General features: G+C 41.1%; 3 protein-coding genes across 4 annotated transcripts in view; all 3 read right to left on the bottom strand.

The window, feature by feature from the left end:
- Positions 1 to 1,333, bottom strand: part of plekhm2 (pleckstrin homology and RUN domain containing M2) — a 34,733-nt gene extending 33,400 nt beyond the window's left edge. For both annotated transcript variants that reach the window (XM_086142118.1, XM_086142119.1), the window contains exon 1: positions 741 to 1,333. In XM_086142118.1, coding sequence (XP_085998244.1) covers positions 741 to 800 — 60 coding nt within the window. In that variant the 5' untranslated portion in view covers positions 801 to 1,333. The remainder of the gene's footprint in view (positions 1 to 740) is intronic.
- A 1,642-nt stretch (positions 1,334 to 2,975) lies between these two features.
- Positions 2,976 to 7,110, bottom strand: ddost (dolichyl-diphosphooligosaccharide--protein glycosyltransferase subunit (non-catalytic)). The gene is made up of 11 exons (XM_086141903.1): positions 6,848 to 7,110; positions 6,211 to 6,321; positions 6,040 to 6,126; positions 5,860 to 5,963; positions 5,666 to 5,760; positions 5,280 to 5,373; positions 4,982 to 5,130; positions 4,674 to 4,821; positions 4,468 to 4,588; positions 4,040 to 4,146; positions 2,976 to 3,560 (listed from the first exon to the last, which is right to left on the bottom strand). The coding sequence occupies exons 1-11, from the start codon at positions 7,074 to 7,076 to the stop codon at positions 3,411 to 3,413; spliced, it is 1,395 nt and encodes a 464-aa protein (XP_085998029.1). The 5' UTR covers positions 7,077 to 7,110; the 3' UTR covers positions 2,976 to 3,410.
- Positions 7,111 to 7,392: 282 nt separating this feature from the next.
- On the bottom strand, positions 7,393 to 20,794 carry zbtb17 (zinc finger and BTB domain containing 17). Its single transcript, XM_086141764.1, has 15 exons — positions 20,664 to 20,794; positions 19,638 to 19,891; positions 19,370 to 19,549; positions 18,926 to 19,240; positions 18,680 to 18,769; positions 18,025 to 18,275; positions 17,763 to 17,905; positions 17,342 to 17,642; positions 12,830 to 12,917; positions 11,883 to 11,999; positions 11,671 to 11,791; positions 9,428 to 9,558; positions 9,031 to 9,294; positions 8,816 to 8,905; positions 7,393 to 8,331 (listed from the first exon to the last, which is right to left on the bottom strand). Exons 2-15 carry the CDS (start codon positions 19,843 to 19,845, stop codon positions 7,937 to 7,939), a joined length of 2,694 nt encoding a protein of 897 aa, XP_085997890.1. The 5' UTR covers positions 19,846 to 19,891; positions 20,664 to 20,794; the 3' UTR covers positions 7,393 to 7,936.
- Between the last annotated feature and the right edge of the window lie 1,233 nt (positions 20,795 to 22,027).

The following is a 22,027-nucleotide window of genomic DNA, read 5'->3' as shown; positions in this document are numbered from 1 at the left end:
TCAATGAAGCAAACAACAAAAAAGCCTTCTCTGCATTATGATTTAGTAAAGGAAAAGACTGGTTGCCTTGATGGACTTGTAAAGCATCTCAGTAGAAACTTGAGAATACCAACAAATAATAAAACTAAACTGCGGACAGCTTGGTTTGAGTAGACAGAATATACAAACATGCCGACGGTAAAGGAAGGAAGAATAGCCAATGTTACCTCTTCTGCTGTTGGCAAAGCACTTAACACAAGACTGAACTTGAAGAATATCGGTGAATACCCGAGTTAAACTTAAGTTAAAGTCAATTTCAAAAAAACGAGCAGTGGTAAAAGTACTACTACTACTACTACTACTGGTGGGAAAATGAGTAAAATTCAACGATTGGCCGATTTTTTTTCAAAGAACACGGTCTCCTGGAAGCGGTGTGGCTGAATTGATACACATGTATGCCGCAGTGAGACGACAACAGGCTCAGTGCCGTCGCCGATGTGTCGAGATAAGTCAGAAGATGACAGCTGGTGGCCGACTGACATGGAGTGGAAGTGACAGCTTTCACTAATCACTTAAAATGTTGAACAATTTAATCAGACTGGACCAGGGCCCTTTTAGACAAGGCTGGTTGTCTTCGACGACTTTCAAGTTGCCTATCTTCGGCAGACAATAGATGACTTAACCAGAAGGTTAGCTATAGTATTTCACTTACATGACAATATTGTGGCCAACGTGTGAGTGACAGCCATATCAGCACTTACCTTCTTGACAGAATGAGAGATATTTTCCAGAATCCGGTCTTTCACTTTGAGCGGATCCATCACACGTCTGTTTGGCAGTTTACAGCAGGCTGTCAGCTGACTCGGGGAGCACAGCGGTTGTGTTGCTAAATTAACGCCTTGACTTGTGCTCACGGCTTTGGTTACACATTGAATTCGAGTCAAAGTTGCAGCATGAAAAAACAGTCTTTCGCTATAACGTCCCAAGCTGTCGATTGCGATTTCCGTCAACGGACAAGGTTATTTGACTGACGTTACTCTGCTTCGACTGAGTGGTAGGCACTCTTTACCCCGATTTCGTCCGACAGAGGATACGGCTAGCAAGTTTAGGAATCCAATCATTGGTCACCTTCAGACGCGGTTTCGATCATCATACTTCCGGTTTTCCTTTACTTGTGGCTACTTTAGCCTAACCACCCAATTAAACGACCTTTCGGCATATAAACCTTCACCGCATGCCCGGTTGGCCGCAGACAGCTAGCATTACTTTGCGCTCGACTGTGGTTGAGTGACTTCCACTTCAACGTAGGGAATGACGTCACCACGGACCAATAAACGCCCGTTATTTGTCAATTCAATCCGCACTCGATGAAAATAAGAATACGAATAAGAACAACTTTATTTATCCCGAAAGAAATTGTTGTGCCAGAGTTTCAAGTAAAACATAACAATAATAAATAATAGCAGGAAATTGACACTATAGTTTTATTTGCATTTTTTATTCTCCCCCCTTTTTATACTGTTTATACAAAGTAACAAGTAAAGGTTATAAAGTGTCTTAAGGTCTTAAGTACAAAGATTTTGAGATTCCGTGCGGCTGAAGGGAGAGGAATTAAAAAGTCTGATAGCCTCAGGTAGGAAAGACATGGCCTCAGGTAAAATATGAATAATCAACGGGATTACACAACAGCAGTGAATGAGTTGCATATATGTATTGGTTTGCCAAGGAATAGTTTTAAACGTAGCGAGCACCCCTGAGAACCCCTGCTTTCATGAGTCCCATTAAGCTGGTTAATGAGACAGGGTACCCCAGGCGAGGGGGGAGACAAATATTACTTCCAACATGCTTTGATCTTTTGAAATTTTGTTGATTTTGGCTTAGATAATGAAAACTCTGAAATGAGTGACAAAAAATACAGAACGTTTCCATATTCTATAATTCTGAGTTGTATCTGTATGTGGCGACCAATCCATAGGCTCAAGCAATCCCATGACCAAAAGTGTAGGGTAGGAGGTATATAATGAAATCATTCTCCACCATAGCCCCCAAAGTATTTCTGCGCTTACCTTGTCCTTTAGTAAGAAAATTTGAAAAAAAAAAACAGCAAAGACCATATATAGATAATTATAAGAAAACCCAGAATATCCGGGTGATGGACAGGCTGACAGATGAGGTTAGAATCCCCATGGACCATGATGTTTGTGGATGACATTGTGACCTGTAGTGAGAGCAGACAACAGGTAGAGGAAAATCTAGAGAGGTGGAGGTATGCTCTGGAAAGGAGAGGAATCAAAGTTCGTTGCAGCAAGAAATAATATGAGTGTGAATGAGAGGAACTCGGGTTGAACGGTGAGGCTACAGGGAGTGGGGATCAAGAAGCTGGAGGATTTCAGGTACTTAGGGTCAACAGTCCAGAGCAACGGAGAGTGTGGAAAAGAGGTGAAGAGACAGGTAAAAGCAGGTTGGAATGGGTGGAGAAAAGTGTCAGGGGTACTATGTGACAGAAGACTATCGGCAAGAATAAAAGGAAAGGTGTACAAGACAGTGGTGAGACCAGAGATGATGTATGGACTAGAAACTGTTTCAATGACCAAAAGACAGCAGGCAGAACTAGAGGTTGCAAATATGAAGATGTTGAGGTTCTCTTTGGGAGTGACCGGGATAGACAGGATAAAGAATGAGTCTATAAGAGGTACAGCACATGTTAGATGTTTTGGAGAGGTCAGAGAAGCCAGACTGAGATGGTTCGGTCATGTACAGAGGGGGATACAGAATATATTGGTGGACGGATGCTGGAATTGGAGCTGCCAGGAAAGAGGTCTCGAGGAAGACCAAAGAGATTTATGGACGCAGTGAGAGAGGATATGAAGGTAGTTGGTGTGAAAGAGGAGGATACAGAGAATAGGGTTAGATGGAGAAAGTTGACTCGCTGTGGCGACCCCTGACGGGAAAAGCCGAAAGAAGAAGAAGATAAAAAAAACCCAGGACAGCAACTATTCAATGGAAGGTCGTGTTTTATTGTTTAAACAACATCAAACTGTTTGGAAACATTTTTTATCAAAAACAAATGAGCAGATTCAGTGCATGTAGCTACAACAAAAACTTCAAAGTATTGATATCGGGGTCTAAATTTTATGGGTGGTTGCAAGTAAGGTTCTGTTTCAAGTCTTGTATTTTACTTCACTGTATTAAATTCCTGGACATTTGATAAGCACTGGGTGATTTGAAAGTATAGAAAGAAAATAAAGCCATCCCCTGAATTATTACCAGAACCCCTTGCAATATTAAGATCTATTGACTTGAGTGCAGTAAAACCAAAACCTGTATTTGTACATAAGGGAAAAGTCGCTGGGTGAACACACAGACAATTTCAACTGCTATCAGATGTTCAGCTCGGTAAATCTTTCTCTTGTTCACATTCTTCTTCTGTATTAATCTGACTTCTCCTTCTCCTTCATGTGCAGGAAGACTATACTGAAGATGAAAAGTCCTGACATCATGGAGAAGACACTAGCATAATATGGGAAGGCTGAGGGGATGAAGCGCTCGTACTGTGTATGCTGCAGGGGACGCACTGAAACCTGTGGTTAAAAAAAAAATAAAAAAAATTTAAAAAAGTTAGCCATAAAGTATAATTCTGACTTTATTATAAAAGAGAGGACCACATTCTGAGTCAATCTTGCACAATTTTTTCATCATCCATTAGAAGTTTCTGAAAACCTGTCTAGTGGCTCTACAGGTGGAAAAAGAGCCAGCTGACACGACATTGAAGGTCTTGTAATTCCTAACATTCAGAAAAATTAGGATAAAAAAATTAAATCTTGCTTTTCATAGGAGACAAACTGAAAGCTGCATCTATGTAGTTGAAATTCTACATTGTTCAAACAGCTCAGTGAAAGGTTCTCTGTTGCATACCTTCAGTTGAGTTTCTGATCCCAGCACCAAATAATTGATACCACTATGTCTTTCCTTAAATTTCAGTTTGCTACTTTACAAATTACCCCAAAGTCTTTATCTTATTTAGGTATGTCCAGTCTGGGTGAACTGGGGATGAACTGACCTGGGTGGAGGAATAAAGGTGGGTGTATCCCAGTCTATTATAGTCCACCTTGAACTGGAAGACTCCGTACACATCTGGTAACTTGAACTGGACACTGTATTTACCACCTAGCAAAGACACAACACGGAGGTTAATGACCCAATGTTGGCAGTAAAAGTGACATTTTGATATACTTAACAGTCCTCTCTATAATGGGTATTAGAAAAGTACACTACATATTTGTTATGTATACTCTTTTGTCACTTTTTCTATTGAGGGTGCATAAATTCCTCTTGCACCCAAAACTGTATTGATCAGTCATCTCCATCTGACTATGAACCTAATTCTCATTTCAGGGATGAATTACTCCTTGAAATCAGTTGTAAACATATGGTGAAGTTAAGTTACAAGGAAACAAATGAACGATAACAGCAATTTCATGAGAATACCATTTTTCTTCAGGTATGTCCTGACGAAGGGGTCAATCCTGACAAACTCCAGCTGAATATCATCGCCATCAAAAGGAACCCAGAGGCCTTCAGAAAGCATCTCTATAACAATGCTGTACTCCTGCATGGGGGAGATTTCATAATAATTGATTTTCTGAAAGATAAAAGATTATTCATTCAAGTCTCTGACTCATGAAAAAGCTCACCACAAGATCTGTGATCGTGTAGGCAGCAGGGGGAGTTTTCTCTCCAACAGGATGATGGGTAACTGCTCCCACTCTGAGGACCCCAGCTTCCATAAACACCCAGTGAGATAAAGCCTCAGCCAGTTGCATGTTTCCTGTTTGCTCATGCCTTGGAGACAGCACAAGAGCAGATCAGTTCACCACAGAGGGAATTACTGGGTCAGACCGAACATTAAAACAGGCATGGGAGAGAAAACCCCTGCTAGATTAAAATTTGAAAGGCTGAAATGGGAACCGTAAGACAAATATGATGGACCAGCAAGGCCTACCTCTGTGAGTCAGGTGTAGCCTTTTGCACTGCAGAGTTGAAGAAGGCATCACTGAAAAAGTCCAGTGAGCCACTGAAAACAACTCTGGCATTATTTCTAGCTTGCAAGCCTGCAATCAGCAGGGTGTTCTTTCCGACGGCATGGGGGTACTAGAAAGAGAACGACAAACCTTACTTGCTGATCAGAAACTTAGCACACTTCTTCTAAATCTACATCAGTTGAAATAAAAAGACTATACAGATGCATGACACCTCATAAACAATTGCACTCTCGAAGCTGAGCTCAGAAGAAGGGTTACCTGAGAGATCGGTCTGTCTGGGAAAAATGAATATGAGGTTGAAGATCCAGTAAGAATGTCCAGGACAAGAGGGTTGTCGGGGTCTGCTACCATGCTGGGAAAGGAGAACATGTGATTCTTAGTGCAACTATATGTGATTTACATATTTTGCTGTGTCATAGATAATCTCTCTTCCAAAAGAGGTTCCTGTTGCATTAAAATAAACAATCAATGTGACTTTTTTTTAATTTAGTGCCATTATGTGTATTGTACATCGTTATCATTTTTCATTGTGAAAAACATTGTTTTCTAATACTTTTGTTTTCTAATAAACTAGTGAACAGTATAAACACTCAATTGTAGATTTGAGAGGGAAATAAATAAAAAGTATGTAAAGCTGTGCATACCCAACACCTTTGAATAAAATAGGTTTATTGGTGGGTTTGCCAACAATAGTTGAGGCTTTCATTAGGTTTTCCGGGTCGGCAACGATCAGGGTGTGCTGCAGACAGGAGAGCTTTTATGTAATCATGTAAAGAGTCAGAGCCAAAGATATATATGAAGTTGACTGTGTCTGAGGCCCAAACACAGCCATGCTTACCTCTCCGGGATCGGACACATCATAGTTGTGATGATCAATGACTGCAGTTTTCTCTTCATCAAACTCAATGCCACATTCACTGCCCAACTCCCTCAGAGGGTCACCTGTCCATCAGCAAAAATCTTCTATATACAGGAATTTCCTACTGTTGTTTAAGATATTTTTTGAAAATCATCTCACCAATATCTGAACTTGCAGCAATCAATACATTGCCTCCACCGTCGATGAAAGATGTAATAGTCTCTACATTAATACTTCCTCCAAAGTCTGCAAAAGACCAATTATAGGTATTTATCAAAAGTAACATGACCTGATTTTTTGTTAAGACATTGAATGAATAGTAACATTTACCCTCTACTGATGGTGAAAAGATAATTAAGTGGTCATACAAAAACTGTCCATATTTGATGAGCGATAGAGAGGGATCATCTGCTGTCTTAAAGGTGAGTTCAAAGCCGCGAGCTGAAAAGGAAACGCACAGTTAACACTGACATCAATGTCACAGAGGTTTGCTGCGAATAAGCATCAATGAACCGTAACTCCCTTGCTACAACAGCATTCGAGGTTTGTACGGAGTAAAAAACAAACAACACTATCAGAAATAAAGAAAATTAGACCTGCCAAAAGGAAACGTTAGTACAAAGGATACTGTGATTTCATGTCAGTGTCTTGTGTCTTATTATACTTATGTCCTATTCTCCCAAGACAAATGTGACAAGAACTTTTTACTTAGTGGTCTGTCCTTTTTTAACTATACAGGTATAGTATAGTCTTCTAGTTAAAAGGTTACAGTGGTTACGCCATGATGAAAGTTGGGTTACGCGGAGACAGAACGATGCTAGGCTATTGTTAGCAGCCTGTTTCTTTCAAGCTAGTCAACAACCATCCAAATGGCTGTTACCCACAGGATAATGACCTTTTTCAAAACAAAACCGAAACATTGGATTTGTATTATTTATGTATGGTGAAAAAGACACGAATAGCTGACCTGCGAGACTGCGGAAGAAGATTGAATGGGTGTCTCTGATGTTGAGGTTGTCCAACAGCACCAACGTTTTGCCGTCAGCCAAAGAACAATGCAACACGGAGGCTAAAAAGAGCAATAATGGAATACACTTTCCAAGACAACTGGACTTTGCTTGGATAAGGACCCCTGACCGCATTTTATCACTTGACGATCCGAACTGAGTAACCTTCACTTCTGTTACATCCGCCATTATTCTGCAGAAGTAGACGTCAGCTTTAGTTGTAGGTTTTACGCTGATCCGGGATCCAGCCAATCAGAGAGAGGAACGCGTCACCTATGCTGTCAGTCCACCACGGTGTTGTTCACACGAATCAGATTATAACCGATTTCAATTGACTGGGATTAAAATTACAAATTAGGAATAGATTAATAAAACAGAACGGGACGTGTCAAATGATGTGACTGTTTTTTTTATCGATCAGATACTGATATCCAGCACGATGAATCTAAACAACTTTCATGATATGGCACAACCTGCAAGCAATATAAAAAATAATGACACCATAGTGGGGCAATGAAATTTTAATTATAACATAGCATCACAACTTTCAAAGATAAAGAAACTGCATGGTTTTCAAATGTGCACAAAAATATACAAAAAATACAAATTAACATGTATCATGACAATGTACATCTGCATTTTTTTTTTTCAAACCGCAGTAAAGTCATTCTGTTGTTTCAGGAAAATATACATATCTCACCTGAGTGAAATGGGAAAATAACACATGAGTATCTTTTAAGACAATCTGGATATGTTTTAAAAACAGATAATGAACTTTTCTGGATAATATAAAAGGAAAATAACTTGAATACTCAATGTAGTACTCCCATTTTAAAAAAATTCAAGAGTACGCACTGTTGCTGAAACTCACGTTTTGAAATGAACAGCAAAAAATACATGATGATAAATCCTGAGATAAGACCAGTTAAAAGTTTTTTATTATCAGTATCATGGAATAAATAAACCTTAGTACCTACGTTTATTCCTTGTACTCCTTTAACAAGCAACATTTTGTATCCGCTTCAACAATGAATCTCACAATATTTTACTCATACTCCATTTCCTCTGCTGCAGCTTCCATTTTTTGCCCCTGCTGGGAACTCACTGTGGCTTTCCACCGGTCCATGCACCATACCCTGCTCATCTATCCCTGCTCCTGCTTCTTCTCTCGTAGTCTCCCCTGTCATCCCTTCTTCTCCCTCTCCATCTTGGCCACGGAAGATGAGCTCCCCTTCTTGGATGACTTGCTCAGTGGTGGGTTGCCATGTAGTGGCAGCATCACCCTCTGCCGTAGTGGAAGTGGTATACTGGTAGAAGTCAGAATCAGCTTGAAACATGACTAAGGCTTGGGCAGTGTGAATGCGTACGTGCTGAGCCAGGGACGCGGCGTCCAAGAATTTATCACCACATGAATCACAAGCATAAAGGATCTGAGTATTGGGGTCTGGGAACAGAAGAGGGTATACCATTAATCCAAAAGGCTTGAAAAGTTACATTTGGGCTTACAAATAAAAGTCAGATGTAAATTCATGTCAGATTTTTATAGTTATTGCAAAGATAATACGTAGCAAATACACACAACAGATCTGATTTTTATTTTGTTTGTTTTATCAAATTAGCAACATTCTATCTTTGAAACACTCAATATCTTAGGTTATATTATCAAGGAGGGAATATCCATCCAATTCATGAATGAAATTGCTCTACATACTTCATTCCTAAATCTGATTTATCCATTTAGAAGTATTCTTAACTAGTTCTTTCATACTGACATCCACTGTCTGTTGATTTTGTTTGGTGTCATTAAGTCATGTTGTTATAAACTATAAACTATTCCCAGCCAATGGTTTTTATCTATTATGTTTTAATGATTGGATTATTTTAATACAGATGTCTGAACCTATTTCTTGAGCTCCAAGCAGACTTACCTGCTTCATGTACTTTCTCTACTGCCTTGGTAATTTCAGCTTTTAAAGCCTCAGTTTCGTCTGCTGACACCGACGTAGCCACAGGGACTACTGTAAACACACCAAGATAAACATTTATCAGTGAATGGATCTGTTCTTTCTTCATTCAACCTAACCAAGGTTTAGGTATTTCCCCAAAAATCATCTTATCTTGGAGTCTAAAGATGCTATCTGACCTGTCAGCTGAGTTACAGCACTGGCTGCCAGGGCCTCAGTTGCCAGGGTAACAATATCCTCTGTGGTGACGGTTACAATGTTGATCTCATTGTCAATGGTGGAATCCTCAGTGTATCCATCTGCCCCCTCATTTTGGCTGCTCCCAGCTAAAACAAGCCGTTTCATGCCAGCTTTACCATGGTGGACTGTTTTGACATGAGAGCGCAGATTGTCCACGCGGTTGAATCCTCGACCACATTTATCACACAGGAAAGGTTTCTCACCTATAAAGCATGGCAAAAAGAATCCAAGTCTATGAATAAAGGTGTCATATATAATATATAGACCAAAAATCAATTAATTTGGATCTGGAAAGGGTTGTGTCCAAAATCCTCATAATTATTTGACTTTTTTTACCTGTGTGAATTATGATGTGTTTTGAAAGATCACCCACATTTACAAAGGCCTTATTACACATTTGACACTTGTGAGGGCGGACATTGTCATGATGCCGAATGTGATTGGCCAGCTGGCTAGACTGCACAAACCTGTTCAGAAAGAAACAGAAGATACATGTAATAGTCTGTCTAGAAAATACTCTTACACTTTTTTATAGTTTTGTTGAGGTTAATTGTAAGTTTACTGGAATGAGCTTTATTGTTTTGACTTGACAATAAATGGAATAGAAAGAAGTTTAAAAAGGAATAAAAAAAATACATCATCTTCTTGCAAAAAATGACCCATCTCCCCAGATCTTAGCAGAACTATACTCTATTCAGAGAGCAGCACTTTAACAACTGCTTGTATGTCATCTGGTGTAGATGTATCAAACCAGAAACATAATATACTGTAACATTGACTTATGGTGAAATATTTGTATCATTTTGATGCATTTTTGCATTAAAAAGTATTGTACTGTATCGTATGAATTGAGCTGATGTTTTTACAGTAAACCCCTCAACTTACAGAACTGCTGTGTATAGATAATATACTGTTTTCATTAGGAAAGTTGCTTTGAAAAGAGTAATTTCAGTTAAATTCCTATGCATTTTTCAAAGCTTGTCAAATTATGGCTTACACATTGTACACTGGAGGATTTTGGAGCTGTTAGAACATGTATATCAGACACTTACACTCACCGGCCACTTTATTAGGTACACCTGTCCAACTGCTCGTTAACACTTAATTTCTAATCAGCCAATCACATGGCGGCAACTCAGTGCATTTAGGCATGTGGACATGGTCTAGACAATCTCCTGCAGTTCAAACCGAGCATCAGTATGGGGAAGAAAGGTGATTTGAGTGACTTTGAATGTGGCATGGTTGTTGGTGCCAGAAGGGCTGGTCTGAGCATTTCAGAAACTGCTGATCTACTGGGATTTTCACGCAAAACCATCTCTAGGGTTTACAGAGAATGGTCCGAAAAAGAAAAAATATCCAGTGAGCGGCAGTTCTGTGGGCGGAAATGCCTTGTTAATGTCAGAGGTCAGAGGAGAATAGCCAGACTGGTTTGAGCTGATAGAAAGGCAACAGTGACTCAAATAACCACCTGTTACAACCAAGGTAGGCAGAAGAGCATCTCTGAACGCACAGTACGTCGAACTTTGAGGCAGATGGGCTACAGCAGCAGAAGACCACGCCGGGTGCCACCCCTTTCAGCTAAGAGCAGGAAACTGAGGCTACAATTTGCACAAGCTCATCGAAATTGGACAATAGAAGATTGGAACAACGTTGCCTGGTCTGATGAGTCTCAATTTCTGCCGCGACATTCGGATGGTAGGGTCAGAATTTGGCGTCAACAACATGAAAGCATGGATCCATCCTGCCTTGTATCAACGGTTCAGGCTGGTGGTGGTGGTGTAATGGTGTGGGGAATATTTTCTTGGCACTCTTTGGGCCCCTTGGTACCAATTGAGCATCGTTGCAATGCCACAGCCTACCTGAGTATTGTTGCTGACCATGTCCATCCCTTTATGACCACAATGTACACAACTTCTGATGGCTACTTTCAGCAGGATAATGCGCCATGTCATAAAGCTGGAATCATCTTAGACTGGTTTCTTGAACATGACAATGAGTTCACTGTACTCAAATGGCCTCCACAGTCACCAGATCTCAATCCAATAAAGTAACTTTGGGATGTGGTGGAACGGGAGATTCACATCATGGATGTGCAGCCGACAAATCTGCGCCAACTGTGTGATGCCATCATGTCAATATGGACCAAACTCTCTGAGGAATGCTTCCAGCACCTTGTTGAATCTATGCCAAGAAGAATTGAGGCAGTTCTGAAGGCAAAAGGGGGTCCAACCCGTTACCAGCATGGTGTACCTAATAAAGTGGCCGGTGAGTGTAGATGTTCTGATAGAGACTGGTTACTTATTCTATGGGTTACCATTCATTGCATGAGAGGGGCATCTGTTTACTGTCTCAATATCAGGTTAGGGATAGACTACTTATATTCCAAGGATGATGTATCCAACAAAGTTTGACTATTAACTTAAATAATAATTTATATAGAAAATAGTAGATTTATCTGTGATCTTTTCATATTTCTATTGTCAGAAATAATTTCAGGTAAAATGTATAAGGAACAGACACACTGTAATGGCGGGCACTCTAAGACAAGGAATGAACTTGCTCTCTTGCGACAAGCTAACCTTTTCCCACATCGATCACACACATAGGGTTTCTCTCCAGTGTGTTGGCGGACATGAGCAATTAGGGAGCTGGCCTGGGTGAAGGCTTTGCCACAGGTAAGACAGACACAAGGCTTCTCTCCTGTAAAACAGAAAATACTCTTACTTGATCTGGCACAATACGTAGGAGTTTAGAGTCCTGAGAGTTTAGAGAACGAATGTGACTGTAAGACCTGTATGGATGCGTTCATGGCGTTGCAGAGCTCCAGGGTCACTGAATGCTCTCTGACAGTGAACACAGATGTAGGGCTTCTCCCCACTGTGGACCCGCAAGTGTCTCTTTAAATTTCCTAAAAAAAGATGACCAGCAACTCTAGACAACTGGTAAACTTGAAAAAATATTGTGGATTGAAAGAACATGTAAGGATTCATCTGTTTTATAGGTGACTGGGTAACACATGTAATTAGAGCCATTTTCCACATCTCAAAACTCATATCAAGCATTTAGCATATAATATAAAAATACCTTTTGTGATGCTTCTAAGAGAACTTCCTGTTATCACATAACGGCAGTCAGATGGCATTATAGGGTTGAAATCCATAAGCTACATGCTTATTTTGACCACAAAATAGATCCAACAATTTATTTTCTGTCATCCAATCAATATGTTCAGTTGTATGCAGAAATTCAGGAAAATCAAGGAATTCAAAATGCCTTCTCAAAGATCTGTCTGAGTTGTTGATGTGCTTACCCCTCATAAACATTAAGTGTTACATGATGAATCTAACAGGTTTTATAATTTGCAAAAATCTCAGAACCCCCAATTGCCTCAGTAATGTGTAATTGATTTCTAATAGCTGTATGGTTGTAATAATGGGAAAAAAATGCCAAAGTTGGCCAAACAATGGTAAAGAGTCTCCAGTTATGTAGTACTTTCATCACCTTGCAGTTTCAAATCGCTTTACACCATGTTACATTTACACACCTCGATGGAGGCAGAACTGCCTCACAAGGCGCTAACCAGGCCATCGAGGCCAACTGGGGGTTCAGTGTCTTGCCCACACTTCAGAAGGCAGAGAGGAGGAACAAGGAATCAAACCATCGACCTTCTGATTGGAGGGACACCCACTCTATCAACTGAGCCACAACTGCCCAAAATGCGTCATTCAACAAACATACCTGAAGTAGTGAACTGTTTGCCGCATTCCCTGCACTTCAGAGGCCCGTCCGTAATGTGTATTTTCAGGTGAGCCTTCAGATTTCCCAGCTAAACAGGAAACATAAAAATCAGGTATAAAGTTGACCAGGGATTCCACTCTTTTCGAGAACTCATAACTTTTAAGTACATTTGTATTAGAGAATTCAGCAATACAATGGGTATCATAAGTTATACTATTGTTCTCTCAGTGTACATGTAAGGAGGTTGGTCTGTTTGACAACTATGGCTGTAAAGTAATGTTGCACAGAAGAGGGCTTAAAATGTGCTTCAAAGATTCAGAGTTTATTGTCATGACACACAACCATGCTGTACGTTGATCAGAAATTGCTTACTCAACTGCAACCATGACAGCATGAATGGTGGAATAGACAGTAAATGAATAAGATAAAACAGCTTCAATGACGGAATTAATTTACTTTTCATTGTGACTTTTTCTAAATGCAGCCTCAGGGCGGCACTGGCCGAAGTCTTCCCGAGCCAGCCTCAGGGGGGCACAGAGCAGTGTTTCCCTGAGCTGGCCCCAAGCCCGGATAAATGCATAGGGTTGCGGCGTAAACTTTTGCCAAAACCAAACATGCGAGTCAACCCTGGCAACCAGATCATTAACAACGACCGCCATTGGTACCGATGACCTCCAGGAAACCAATGGAAATTGGGCTACTGCAGGTCAAAGACAGATAGGAGGAAGGTGTGTACGGGATCAGAGAGAGAAGAGGAAAGGCAAGAGTCTGGGACTGAGAGTAGGGACTTCGAATAATGGGACGATGACAGGAAGAGGTAGAGAGATGGTCGGCATGATGCAGAGAAGGAAAGTGTATATACTGTGTGTCCAGCAGACCAGGTGGAAAGGTAGTGAGCCTAGATGCCTCGGAGCAGGCTTTAAGTTGTACTATCATGGTACTGACAAGAGGAAAAATGGAGTAGGAGTTATCTTGAAGGAGGAGTTTGTTAGGAACGTGCAAGAGGTGAAAAGAATGTCAGATAGACTTATAAATCTGAAACTGGAAATTGAAGGTGTGATGCTCAATGTTGTTAGTGGCTATGCCCTGCAGATGGGATGTGAATTTCAAGAGAAGGAGAAGTTCTGGAATGAGTTAGATAAAGTGACGCAGAACATCCCCAGGGATGAGAGAGTAGTAATTGGTGCAGACTTCAGTGGACATCTTGGTGAAAGCAATAGAGGGGATGAAGAAGTGATGGGCAGATTTGGTATCCAGGATAGGAACACAGAGGGACAGATGGTGGTAGATTTTGCAAAAAGGATAGAAATGGATGTAGTGCATACCTTTTTCCAGAAAAAAACAGGAACATAGGGTAACTTATAAGAGCGGAGGTAGGAGCATGCAGGTAGATTGCATCAGAATGCAGAATTGTGGCAACTATAGAGGGATAAAGTTGATGAGCCATACAATTAAGATATGGGAAAGAGTAGTGGAAACTAGACTGAGAGCAGAAGTCATCATTTGTGAACAGCAGTATGGCTTCATGCCTAGGAAGAGTACTACAGATGCAGTATTTGCTTTGAGAATGCTAATACAGAAGTACAGAGAAGGCCAGCGGGAGCTGCATTGTGTTTTTGTAGACCTAGAAAAAGCATATAACAGGGTGCCAAGGGAGGATTTCTGGTATTGTATGAGGAAGTCTGGAGTGACAGAGAAGTATGTTAGACAGGTGCAGAACATGTATGCTAGCTGTGAGACAATGGTACGGTGTGCTGTAGGGGTAACAGAGAAGTTCAAGGTGGAGGTGGGACTCCATCAGTTCTGAGCCCCTTATTGTTTGCAGTGGTGATGGACAGGCTGACAGATGAGGTTACACAGGAGTCTCAATGGACCATGATGTTTGCAGATGACATTGTTATCTGCAATTAGAGCAGGTTGAGGAAAATCGAGGGAGGTGGAGGTATGCGCTGGAAAGGAGAGCAATGAAAGTTAGTCACAGCAAGACAGAGTATATGTATGTGAATGAGAGGAACTCAGATGGAACGGTGAGGCTACAGGGAGTGGAGATCACGAAGCTGGAGGATTTCAGGTACTTGGGGTCAACAGTCCAGAGCGACGGAGAGTATGGAAAAGAGGTGAAGAGACGGGTTCAAGCAGGTTGAAATGAGTGGAGAAAAGAGTCAGGGGTACTATGTGATAGAAGACTAAAGGCCAGAATGAAAGGAAAAGTGTAAAAGACAGTGGTGAGACCAGCGATGCTGTATGGCTTGAAAGAGTTAGAATGACCAAAAGAATGGAGGCAGAGCTAGAGGTCGCAGAAATGAAGATGTTGAGGTTCTCTTTAGGAGTGACCAGGATGGATAGGACCAGGAATGAGTCTCAGAGGAACAGCACATGTTAGATGTTTTGGAGAGATGGTCCAGCTACCAGTCAAGAGAGAATATTTATGGACGTAGTGAGAGAAGATAGTTGGTGTGAGAGAGGAGGATACAGAGAAAAGAGTTAGATTGAAAACGTTTATTTCCTGTGGTGAATAAACGTAGGAGAAGAAAGGAGAAGAAGAATTGTGTCTAATTCTAACTTATTCTTGTTTGTATGGCTCTCTGATATATGTTATTATTCATTTATTTGTTTATTCGTTTATTTATTTATTCATGTTTATTTATTCAAGCGATAATTTAAGGAAGTATTATCATTTTTTTAATTTAATTTTAAGCTGCAAAAAATGGTCTTCATGAAATTCTGAAGTTGAAACTAACATACAACATAATATGTCTGTCTCCATAATGCTACATTCTAAAGGACAGTGTAAGATATTTTGATGCACAGTAATCTTCCATACGGACTATTTGACAGCTGGAGCTAGGATATACAGGAATTCTAAAAAAAAAAAAAATCCTCAACTGAAAATTCCCAGCAACATAAATCCGGTAAACAACAATGGTGTAAGATACAAACATGATGAACCAATATCACATTCATACACTGTTTATGCGTCTTTTACTGCACTCAGCATAACAATGGGACTGGAGTCAATCCCATACAAAATTGGACGAGAGGTATGGTTTAACCTGGGCCAGTCACCAGTTACAGAGCCACCAGCATTCTTCTTCTTTCCTTTTGACTTCTCCCTTCATGGGTCGTCACAGTGAATCAACCACCTCTATATAACCCTATTCTCTGTATCCTCTTCTCTCGTTATTGTGCTATTTGATCAATATTTGTACCAGCTACATAAAAATGATGATGAAATCTCTCAACATATAGTAGTTTGCAGGAAATTGTGAAAAAAAAACTTTTCACTCATAGACATCGCAATGCTGTGTGGATCATGATGTCATGAGGTTGCAGCTGGGCTTGGTCCTTTTCATTTTACTGTATGGTGTGAAGACATTTCATCTGTGCAACCCTTCCCATTTGAGCCCCAGAGAGCCATGAGCAATGAGGATAACACTGAAGACAGAAGTCCTAATGGCTTCAAAATGAAGACTAGCAAAGATGTGTAGAGGCAAGAGTCAGCAAAATTTTGCATATTATGCAACTACTGCGTTGCTTTGCCGACAGGGAGAGAGATCGTTTGTTGTAGGCAGCACAACTTTTTGTTATCAATTGTTCACTGATTTAAAAACTGCTGTGTAGACTATCCGGGTGACTCGTCATCAGCTTCCTCTAGGTTATAGTAGTAGGTTGTTGACAACCTCTCAGGAGAACATCCAACATCTCCTGCCTATGGCTTTTCTTCGACCGGACTTATCAGGTTTCTCGGAGGACCTTTGTATGCTTGTGAAAGAAAACGGTCGCCACGGCCTATGGCATTAGTCTCCGTTTAAAACTAGCAGCACCCGTGAACTCTTTCAGCAGTTTAGCTCGGCTGAATAGAGCAAATGCATGCAGAGAGAAGTGACGGGAGCAAAACCGTGGGTCCATAGGGAGGTGTGTACACCCATAAGCAATTATCCAGTCCTCTCTTCTCTTCTTGTCCCTTGGAAAGCAATGTAGGTTAACATCACACCCTTTGTTTTCCTTGGACTTGGAATTGCACCCAAAGTCAACACAATGTGCCATTATTACCATATATACAAAGCGACTAATTGGCATAAATATGCTTTAATATTAGTCGTCCCAGGTGGGCAATTTCTTTCATCGAGAAATTGCAGCACATTTATATGCTGTGCAAAATAAATCTCGCGGTCCGGAGTAAATCCATTTGTGGGCCTAATCTAGCTAGCAGGCCATAGGTTTGACACCCATGCTCTAAACCATACAGCATCGCTGGCCTTACTACTGTCTTCTACACTTTTCTTTTGGATGATACTCTAATATTACAAATTACCCCCGACACCTTCCAACACCTGTTCCAACCTGCTTGACTACATTTCTGCCCCTTGTTTCCACACTCTTCATTGCTCTGGACTGTGGACCCTAAGTACTTAAAATCTTCCACTAACATCATACTACCGTAATTATCTTTAAAATTATGAAGCAGTTTTTGAAGGGCAGAAAGGTTGAACTTATTAAAATCACTATTACCTGGTTGAAACGTTTGTCACAGTGCGGACATTTGTTGCCTTTTTCTGTGTCATGCGTCTCCAGATGTCGCATCTTTGCAGTGGGATCAGAAAACGCCTTCTCACAGTAGTCGCAGTGGTATGGCTTCTCACCACTATGAACCAGCTGGTGGCGCTTCAGGTTGCCAGATGTAGTGAAGAGCTTACCACACACCTCACAGCTGTACCGTGCTTCACCTGTGTGCCGCTTCCGGTGCAGATTGAGAAGGCTGATCTGGCGATAGCTCTTCCCACATGTGGAGCAGCAATATGGCTTCAGGGGGCTTGTGAGGGACAAGACCTCATCGTTAGAAAAAAGCAGAATCTGATCCCTTTGGCAGCTTTCAAAAGAAATAGACTGAATATTAAAAAAATAATAATTTTGAATATACTTTGTGACTCACCTGTGTGTTTTCTCGTGGGCTTTGCAAGCAGCGGGGTCAGAGAAGGCCTTATTACAGTCGCGACAGGCAAAAGGTTTCTCTCCTGTGTGAATGCGCATGTGTCTCTTGAAATTACCAGTATGAGTGAATTTCTTTCCACAGTCCTGAGTATGAAAAAAAAAAAAAATTTATACAAGATAAAACAGCTTACAATATATGAAATTGGCAATATTTCTTTAACCCTCTCAGTCCCGTGCCATGATGAAATTCAGATATTTCTCACCTCACACTCATGTGTGACAGAGCTATAAGGCTTAGACTCAGATCGACTGCTGACACATATTGACTGTTTTGCTTCTTGCTTGTAACTCAGATCTCCATCTTGTGCCTGTTGACTGTCACTGACTGCTTCATCAGGTTCCCCATTATCAGCCTCTCCAGAGTACTCCTCCTGCCCTCTGTCCACGCATGCTAGTTCCACAACGGTCTTCTCTGTTGTTGAGTTTGACATGTCCTCATCATCTGATTCATTGTCTATGGATCAAATTGGGAACATATGAGAATGATGGGGTTTACAGTCTTTGCTGGTGAAAAGTATTATTAATGCCAAACAAACAAATTGCATATAATACATGTTCAAAAGTTAAACATGAAAAATGGTCCATAACTTTTAAGGTCCAATACTTAAAAATAATTAGATGCAATTCTATGAAGGACAGAAACACTGGAAAGAATTACAACAAAATTTGAATCAATAATGCAATTTATACTGCTACCATAATAACACTGAATACAGGGATAACAGCAGTATATCTAATCGTCATAACATAGCTTGATCTTTCTGTCTGCTGCATGATTCAATAACTGTGTCTGGGAACAAGTGGATAAAAAAGTGATTATTCAAACTGATACAGCAGAGAAAGATAATTTCAAGCAACCAGGGGGAAAGTTTCGTTGAGGCGGTTTTCTAATTCTTCTCCCACGTGTGCTCGTGTAGGATGAGCTGCTCGTAGATTTAAGAGATGACTCTGTAAACAAACAGAATATATCCAACAGTTTAAAGGTGAAGATACTAAATTAACATGATTTACAATCAATCTTGTAGTACATTCTGGTGGCATTTAAACAACAGTTTTTCAAATGTTAGTGTCAACAGCAAATTGAGTCCACAGCTTTTTACTTACTGGGAGTGTAGTCAGCATCGGATGGGTCATCCTGAAATTCCGGTGCATCTTGTGTGTCATTTCTCTCTTCCTTTTTCAAAGACACTGTCTTCTGAGGAGGTTGTCCTTGGTCTGACTGGGATCTGGGGGGCTGGGGCTGGGGCTGGGAAACAACTTGCTGTCTTGAAACAGAAGAATCGTCCCTCAAATTGGCAAGACTTTCTCTGTGGTCAATATCTTCAAAATGGACACTCGGAGGACTCTTCTCTGCTTGGAGTGCCACTTCAGCCAGGTCACTTTCATGTTCCACTTTTTGCTCTCCACCCGTTTTTTCTTCTAGTTTGAAAAACAAGGGAAAACAACAACTTCTCAACAGAATATTGAACATAATACCAAACTTAATGATGTACACAAAGACTAAAACTGTGATGGTATAAAACTGAACCAGTAATGTCTACTACTCACCAGCACCAAAATCCACTTTTATGAGTGAGGGAGTTGGATTTGCAATTGACTGGTATGCAGAGCATGCATTAACAACCTCTTGCATTTGTAGGAAGTTAGCAACAGCCGAGACATCTTCTATGTTCTGAGGACTTAGACTCAGTTTGGCTGTGTACATAAACTCCAGGACCTGACCCAAGCCTGAAACAAAAACAGTATTACAGACAGCAGAACAATGTGATGAATGAACAAAGTACGATCTATCACTGACCATGTAGAGATTACTCACCAGCAGCATTGCTGATGTCTAGATGCACCACATCTTTCTGATCGAGAAAGAGGGTGCGGAAGTAGACACTACAGGCTGCCAGTACAGCTTTGTGGGCCTTGAAATCTACACCATCTACAACAAATGTGCAGTCACACAGTAGACCAAGCTTCCGCTGACAATTGAGCTGCTCCAGAACTTTCCCACTGTGCCATGGAAACTCCATCATGAAGGGGGCTTCGGGGAATCTCAAGAGATGGGTCAGACTCGGCAGACTGCCATCCAGCAAGGGATGTGTTTCAGAAATTAGATCAAACCATTAATAAAGACAGGATGACCTCAAAAACAATGTAATTTTTAAGCATTTTCAGTCCATCAAATATATATGAAGTGAAGTTTTTGAAGTACAAAAAACAAACAAAAAACAACGACACATCTGGTATGAAAGTGACGTTTTGAGTTACCTCTTTATGACCCCTTTAAAAAAGAAAGCTGACTTTTGTCTTACAACATTAGGGCCGTCCTACATGAAAATAGTTTAGCATTCAAGCGATCAATATTTGTTTAAAATGGCGCGGTGATATTCAAAACAGAACCATTTCGTCCTCTTTATTGTTCAACTTTAACAATTGCATTAATATCTGTATCCGTAAGGTTAAAAATGCGGCCAAAGCAATTAATAATGCATTCCCGGATTAAGAGTTTGCTGAATAGAAAGTAACGAACGTTAGCAAACGTTAGCGAAATTGTTCATGACACCGCAATAAAGCTTCAACTCCTAACGTATGCTGATGGTGCTCTACACTTCACATGAAGCTTTATAAATGCCATATCGGTTTGACAGTGCAACACATCGATTGCAATTCCTCTATCCTGGTGGCTTTCTTATCAGGGATTAATTTAGCGTGCCTTAGCATTCGTGTTTTGAAGAGACAAGATGGCGGTTTACAAATCTATTCTGTTCCCCTTCCCTTTTGTGTTCACCGCTGTCTCGCTCTGAACACAGGGTGGCATTCCCCTTTCTGTAAAGTCGCACTCCTGAAATACCTGGTTGCGTTCACTCCTTTGCTGCTGGTTTAATAATCTTGTCCGTCTGGTGTTACGGGCTGCTGAATTAAGTTAAACAGACTCAATCGAGTTTTTCGATGATCGATCCAGGCCTGCTGAGTCAGTCCGCCACTATCCTTGCTCTCGGTGATCGATTGTCATGGACTGTTCCGGGACGGGAAGGACGGAACCGAGCTGTCTGTCACTGGACTCCTACGCACCGCCTCTTAAGGGTGTACGCACAGTCAGGTCTTGCACTGGTGGTTATATTGACACATTATTTTCCATAAATCATTTTTACCTGCTCACTTGACCTACCAAGGGCCAATATACAGTAGTCTTCTTCTTCTTCTTCTACTTTCGGCTTTTCCCGTCAGGGGTCGCCACAGCGAGTCAACCTTCTCCATCTAACCCTATTCTCTGTATCTTCCTCTCTCACACCAACTGCCTTCATATCCTCTCTCACTACGTCCATAAATCTTCTCTTTGGTCTTCCTCGAGACCTATTGCCTGGCAGCTCCAATTCCAGCATCCGTCTACCAATATATTCACTATCTCTTCTCTGTACATGACCGAACCATCTCAGTCTGGCTTCTCTGACCTTCTCTCCAAAACATCGAACATGTGCCGTCCCTCTGATAGACTCATTCCTGATCCTATCCATCCTGGTCACTCCCAAAGAGAACCTCAACATCTTCATCTCTGCCACCTCTAGTTCTGTCTGCTGTCTTTTGGTCATTGGAACAGTTTCTAGTCCATACATCATCGCTGGTCTCACCACTGTCTTGTACACCTTTCCTTTTATTCTGGCCGATAGTCTTCTATCACATAGTACCCCTGACACTTTTCTCCACCCATTCCAACCTGCTTGGACCCGTCTCTTCACCTCTTTTCCGCACTCTCCGTTGCTCTGGACTGTTGACCCTAAGTACCTGAAATCCTCCAGCTTCTTGATCTCCACTCCCTGTAGCCTCACCTCTCCACCCGAGTTCCTCTCGTTCACACACATATATTCTGTCTTGCTGCGACTAACTTTCATTCCTCTCCTTTCCAGAGCATACCTCCACCTCTCTAGATTTTCCTCTACCTGTTGTCTGCTCTCACTACAGGTCACAATGTCATCCGCAAACATCATGGTCCATGGGGATTCCTGTCTAACCTCATCTGTCAGCCTATCCATCACCATTGCAAACAAGAAGGGGCTCAGAGCTGATCCCTGATGGAGTCCCACCTCCACCTTGAACTTCTCTGTTACCCCTACAGCACACCGTACCAGTATCTCACAGCTAGCATACATGTCCTGCACCAGTCTAACATACTTCTCTGCCACTCCAGACTTCCTCATACAATACCAGAGCTCCTCT

Source organism: Fistularia commersonii, chromosome 34, assembly GCF_037954325.1.
Source record: "Fistularia commersonii isolate RoL2024-O1a breed Wild chromosome 34, RoL_Fcom_v1.0, whole genome shotgun sequence".
NCBI lineage: Eukaryota > Metazoa > Chordata > Actinopteri > Syngnathiformes > Fistulariidae > Fistularia > Fistularia commersonii.
The sequence above is the reverse complement of the archived record's forward strand: the minus strand, read 5'-3'. Positions and strand labels throughout refer to the sequence as shown.

Bases quoted from the DNA above. Each gene is read 5' to 3' on its own strand.
- ddost (XM_086141903.1), bottom strand. From the start codon at position 7,076: ATGGCGGATGTAACAGAAGTGAAGGTTACTCAGTTCGGATCGTCAAGT. The intron at 5,131-5,279 runs GTAACCCTTCTT...TTCTCTTTCTAG, and splicing joins CAGACAGACCGATCTCTCAG to TACCCCCATGCCGTCGGAAA. The intron at 4,822-4,981 runs GTAGGCCTTGCT...GCTGTCTCCAAG, and splicing joins GCTACACCTGACTCACAGAG to GCATGAGCAAACAGGAAACA.
- zbtb17 (XM_086141764.1), bottom strand. From the start codon at position 19,845: ATGATGGAGTTTCCATGGCACAGTGGGAAAGTTCTGGAGCAGCTCAAT. The intron at 19,241-19,369 runs GTGAGTAGTAGA...TTTTCAAACTAG, and splicing joins AAAAGTGGATTTTGGTGCTG to AAGAAAAAACGGGTGGAGAG. The intron at 8,332-8,815 runs GTAAGTCTGCTT...TTCTGTTCCCAG, and splicing joins AGAGAAAGTACATGAAGCAG to ACCCCAATACTCAGATCCTT.